The sequence below is a fragment of the Gracilinanus agilis genome, unplaced genomic scaffold, assembly GCF_016433145.1.
Source record: "Gracilinanus agilis isolate LMUSP501 unplaced genomic scaffold, AgileGrace unplaced_scaffold23516, whole genome shotgun sequence".
Taxonomy (NCBI): Eukaryota; Metazoa; Chordata; class Mammalia; order Didelphimorphia; family Didelphidae; genus Gracilinanus; species Gracilinanus agilis.
The window spans coordinates 1-5,847 of record NW_025355265.1 but is presented as its reverse complement, the minus strand read 5'-3'; the positions used below and the strand labels follow the sequence as shown (position 1 = coordinate 5,847).

Genomic DNA, 5,847 nt, shown 5'->3' with positions numbered 1-5,847 from the left:
TCACCCCCATCCCCCACCCCTTCCAGCCATGAGCCGGCGAGTCGTCCGGCAAAGCAAATTCCGCCACGTGTTCGGCCAGGCTGGGAAAGCCGAGCAGACCTACGAGGACATCCGAGTATCCAAGGTCACATGGGACAGCTCCTTCTGCGCTGTCAACCCCAAATTCCTGGCCATCATCGTAGAGGCTGGAGGGGGAGGAGCCTTCATCGTGCTGCCCTTGGCTAAGGTGAGAGGGTCCGAGTCTTCGGGGAAGGGCCTGGGGGGGAGGGGAGAGGGGCGGGAGGAATGGCATCGGGAATCGCAGATTGTTCTGTCTCCAGAAAAGATGCTGAGATGCTCTGAGACCCGATCTCCGTTAGGATCCGACTACCCGCGACTGCTTAGTCCCCCAGGAGCTCTCCCCGAAAAACCTACCTCTGCCACTTAACCGGATCAATGTGACGACTTAGGGAGAGTCACTTCTCCTCCCTGCGCCTCAGTTTCCCCCTCTGTAAAGAGGAAGACCCATGGAGGCTGTAGAGAGAGCCCCAGATTCAGAGTTAGGAGACTGGAACTCAGACCCCAGGCCTGCCATTGCCTAGCTGTGTGGCATTATTCCGGGGACCCTTCCAGTGAGTGCTGCTAAGAGACCCCAGACGGGGCTGGAAGACCTAGGAAAGGAAGTCCCTTGGGCCTGACTTGTCCCAGGCAGTGTACAGCAGAGGCAGCTCTAGAACCTGACTCTGGGACTAGCTCTGTCCAGGACCCTAGCTCTAGAACATAGAACTAAGCTATGTTCAGTTAGATGGTTTTCTTCCTAAGAATGGGACACCCGTCCATCTCCTCACTCAGCAGAAGTCCCTGCTGGAGCCCAACCTTCATCTTCCTGGCATCATTTCCAGGGACTGGATGGACTTCATGCCAAACACAATCCAGCTCTCTGAGTGACTCCCAGCCCACCCCACCCAGCCTGAGATCTGGGGTGGGTGGGGGGGCTGGAGGGGATGATAGGGGAGTGCTCCTAAGGGGCCACCCTCCTTCCCACCTCGAGGAATCAACAATCATACTGGCTTGAGCAGCTCTGAGAAGCAGGAAGAAAAGGCAGGGGCAAACTTGAGTCCCTCAGAAGGCAGGGGCTGTTCTTGAGATGATCTGGCTGCCTCTGGCTTGCTGTTCTCACTCAGGGATTCAACAGAAAGAGGCAGGACCCTGGGGCCAGTGGAGGGCTACTATGGAGAGTCAAAGCTCAGGCAAACCCAGCTGCCCTTTACCATGGGAAATTGTACCATGAAGTAGGACCCAGAACCCTGGCTGAGGCTGGGGAACCTGTTTTTCAGGGAGGGGAAGGGAGGGACCAAGAGGGACCTGAGGCTGTGCATGCCACCCTGCAGAAGCCCGAAGGGAATTATCATCCTGGGGGAGCGGGTACAGAGGAACATCACAGAAATGCCTCTGGCTCCCTCATGGTCAGAGAGGGAGAAGGCAGCCCCTAATGGTGAACAGGACTGGAATCCCAAATCCCTCCCCATTTGCCAGGGCAAGGCCCTCACCCCAAACCAGGACATCCCCTGTACCCTAGGGGTAAAAGGTAAGCTGTCTGCTAGGAGAACCCAGATCTTCTCCTTTGGGTCACTCCCCTTCCTTGGGATTCTGCTTTCACTAAGTAGCCCAGGAGCCTTGAGGAAGGACTGTGTCCAGTCCTATCCTCCACCCCCACCCTGCCAGGCTGAGATTCAGCTCCCCAAGGGCATGTCCTTGACCTGATTCCAGCCCTGTCCACTTGGGGGGAGAAGGAGGAGGAGGAGGAGGAGAAGGACAGACCACAGTTGTTGGGGGAGGCTGAGAAGGGGAAGATGCAAAGACCTTACAATAACCACTGACTCACATTTGGACAATGGCTGTCCATGGCCAAGGCTCAGGTTTCTATTGGGCAATGCACAGTATATCCCTTGTCCCTTCTGCCCCTCCCCCTGCACCAATGTACTGCCCAAGCAAGGCAGCTGCCTTTTTCTGCTCCTCACTATGCCCACAGGGCCACCTCTGACCTCCCCTTCCCTCCCTTGGCTGAGTCCCAGCCCCAGATGAGGAGTCCCTCACCCCTGCCCTGGTACTGGTGCCAGGCATAGGACCCCTCTACACCTGCTTGTGCTTTGGAAGTGAAATAGCAGGTCAAGAATGAGGTAGAAAGGACCCTGAATTTGGAGTCACAATCCCCATCTCTGCTACTTGGGAAAGTCACTTGCCTCCCTGAGCCTCAGTTTCCCCCCTCTGTAAAGCAAAGGGGGTTGGATCTGAGGTCCCTACAGACCTGAAATTCTATGATCCCTTTAAGGAGTTTCTAGAGCACAGCTGCTTCTTATCCCTGGCTCTCAACTGAGCTCCAGAATCCTACCCTCTCTGCCCATATTACCTAAAACAGTGATGGTGAACCTTTTAGAGACAGAGTGCCCAAACCACAGCCCTCACGAAGTATGTGAGCCCTGCCTTACCCCGGACAGGGGAGAGAGAAAGCACTCCCACTGGACTCCTGGGCAGAGGGGTGGGTGATGTGAGAAATGTCGTCATGCTCCCATGGAGAGGGGGAAGGGAACAGCCCCCTCCAGCATGCTCCCACACGAGTACCATAGGTTCGTCAACACAGACCTAGCGTTCAATGTAGAAAGAATGTCCAGAGAGAGACAGGAGTTCCAATCTTGATTGTCATCAATAAAGTGGTACAGAAAGCTTGACTAGGAGTCAGGAAGATGGTCCAAATCCCACCTCCCACAGTAGCTAAATAGCCACAACCTCTCTCAGCCTCAGTTTACTTATCTATAAAATAGGGGTAATAATACATACAACCCAGGCTTGTTTTGAGGAACGCATGTGGGTAAAGCATCTTGCAACCCTTCAAGCACTATAGAAATGCCGGCTATTATCAGTGAGCAATGTGACCCCAGGCAAGATCATTCCCTTCTCAGGATCTGTTTCCTGCTCTGTGAAATGAGTTGGACAAGATGGTCCCTTACAGCTAGGACTAGCTGGGAGTCCTTTTTTTCCTGTGATGGAAAAGGTTCTGAGACCCAAACGGGGAGGGAGGAAGGGAGGGCAACACCAAAAGGGAGCTAACTAGTCTCAGCAACACAACTCTGGAGGAACCTATGGCGGAGAATGCTCTCCACCTCCAGAGAAAGAACTGATGGAGATGAAAGCATGAGATTTTTCACTTGTTTATTTGGGGTTTGGGTTCTATATGATTAGTCTCTTACAAAAATAAACAACATGGGAAGAAAAAGAAAAAATAAAGGGAGCTAACTCCCTCGTGATTTGTGACCTCAAAATCCCATCTCTGAAGGTGAGATAGCAGAAGGTGGGGTTCTTTGGAGTCATTTTCCTAGAGGAGGAGGGAGAGAGGAAGAACCAAATAGATACTGTCTGGGGGGCATGGAGGGGGCTCAGTGGATTGAGAGCCAGACCTAGAGATGAGAGGTCCTGGGTTCAAATCTGGTCTCAAACACTTCCTAGCTGGGTGACCCTGGGCAAGTCCCCTTACCACTTACCACTTACCACTTACCTCTCTTCTGCCTTGGAACAGATAAACAATACTGATTCTAAGACAGAAGGTAAGGGTTAAAAAAAGAAGAAATCGAGACTTTCTCACCCTGTCCATCGCTCAGCTTCTAGGAAATGCCTGCTTTGGGCCAGGCCCTGTGCTAAGTGGTGGGATACTTGGACACAATGAAGGCGCCCTGCCCTCAAGAAGCTTCCCTTGTAAAGGGGGAGCCAATCTGTACGTTTTGAAGTCCACAGAGTTGTTCAAGATGAATCCCGTTCTCTTGGGGAGGGGAGGAGGGCCCTAGCGTCTGGGCATCAGGAATGTCCCTGGGGAAGGGGCTGCTTGTGCTGACCCCACAGTCGGACTCCTGGAGGAAGGCCAGGAGGGGACATGGACCATCTCCAAACTGGTTCTTTGGCCTCCCCAGACAGGACGTGTGGACAAGAACCACCCGACCGTCAATGGGCACACGGCTCCCGTGCTGGACATTGACTGGTGCCCCCACAATGACAGCGTGATCGCCAGTGCCTCCGAGGACACCACCATCATGGTAGGAGGGCAGTGCCCGTCTCACCCCAAAGGGGCACCGAGTGGGATGGAGGTGGGTGTGCCATCGCAGGCAGGGGCGTAAGCGAGGTGCTGGGTCCCGGAGCCCCCAGCACAGCTCAGGAGCTATTTTGAGCTCTATTGCCTTGGGTTGGGGCTGGAGCCTTCCTCCTCCCAGGGTGCACCAGTCAGCACTAATTATATCCACAGCCCCAGGAGTGGGGGTGGGGGAGGATGTGCAGCGGGGGACGGGGGTGCAGGGTAACTGGAACCAAGCGGAGGTGACTCAGGGGAAGACACCTGCCTCCGCTGGGATCCGGACTCCTCTCTGTTCCTGGCTGGCCCTGTCTAGCCCCTCCTGTTCTGTCAGTTCTGTCTAGCCCCTCCTGGTCTAGAATTCCACAGGGACAGAAGGAACTGGGAGGTAAACAGCCCAGGGGGCCGTGAATGGTTAAGGGAAGGGTCTTTGTGGTGCCATCAAAGCAAAAAAAAAAAAAAAAAGGAGGTTCAAGTCCTGCCTCAGACACTCACCTGGGTGACTCTCGGCTAGTTCCCTCATCTGTGAAATGGGCTAACAATAATCTCAAGGATGTTGTGAGGAACAGATATGCTCTTGTGTATAAAGTCCTTTTCCCTCCCCCAAAGTGCTATATAAATATTAACTATTTTATTCCATTATTTTAACAATATAGAATTGATTTTGTTCTTAAGGAGCCATTACCGGTGCGACTTGGGGAATGAGGGAGTTGGACTAGATGACTTCTGAGGGAGCCTAGGACCCTTCGCCCCCTGCCTGCCCTTGTGTGGCCAGAGGCCATCGCCATCCCCTCTTCTCTCCCCCAGGTATGGCAGATCCCAGACTACACTCCAGTCCGGAACATCACAGAGCCCATCGTCACCCTGGAGGGCCACTCCAAGCGTGTGGGCATCCTCTCCTGGCACCCCACAGCCCGAAACGTCCTGCTCAGCGCGGGTATGATGGCCTGCCTTGGAGGAGCCCTCCAAAGGGGCAGGGGGTCACTTCCTGTACCAGGCAGGGCCCAGGGAGGTAGGGAGGAGAGTGGCCCAGATGTCCTGGGAGGGAGCAAGTCAGCCAGCCGTCACCCTCTGACCCCAGTGCCCCAACGCATCATCCCCCGATCCCGGCCCCTGCAATGCCCCTGTTGGTGACAGCTGTGGCTCCTCTTGGGCAGGAGGGGACAATGTTATCATCATCTGGAATGTGGGAACAGGGGAGATGTTGTTGAGCCTGGATGACATGCACCCCGACGTCATCCACAGCGTCTGCTGGAACAGCAACGGGAGCCTGCTCAGTACCACGTGCAAGGACAAGACCCTGCGAGTCATCGACCCCCGAAAGGGCCAGGTGGTGGCGGTGAGTCAGACAGTTCTCCTTTCTAGGACCCTCTGACCCCTCCCCAGGCTCCTAACCCTCAGCACCTCGTACCCTAGACCCTAACCTTCTTGCCTCGCCAGGTCACTGACCCCCTCGGTGCCGGTACTTTGATCCCTTGCACACAGTGCCCTGACCCCCACCCTCTTCTCCTATAGCATTCCAGGCTTCTGACTCTCCCAGCACCCCAGATCTCCTGGTCCTCTGTACCCCCAGCACCCTGACCCCTAGGCCCTCTTCTCCTATAACATCCAGGCCTCTGACTCTCCCAGCACCCCAGATCTCCTGGTCCTCTGTACCCCCAGCACCCTGACCCCTAGGCCCTCTTCTCCTATAACATCCAGGCCTCTGACTCTCCCAGCACCCCAGATCTCCTGGTCCTCTGTACCCCCAG

At 55.1% G+C, this 5,847-nt stretch overlaps 1 protein-coding gene across 1 annotated transcript; it reads left to right on the top strand.

Annotated features, from left to right (window-relative positions):
• Positions 1-28: 28 nt before the first annotated feature.
• Positions 29-5,838, top strand: LOC123254512 (coronin-6-like). The gene is made up of 4 exons (XM_044683516.1): positions 29-226; positions 3,942-4,064; positions 4,904-5,033; positions 5,254-5,838. Exons 1-4 carry the CDS (start codon positions 29-31, stop codon positions 5,469-5,471), a joined length of 669 nt encoding a protein of 222 aa, XP_044539451.1. The 3' UTR covers positions 5,472-5,838.
• The last annotated feature ends 9 nt before the right edge of the window (positions 5,839-5,847 follow it).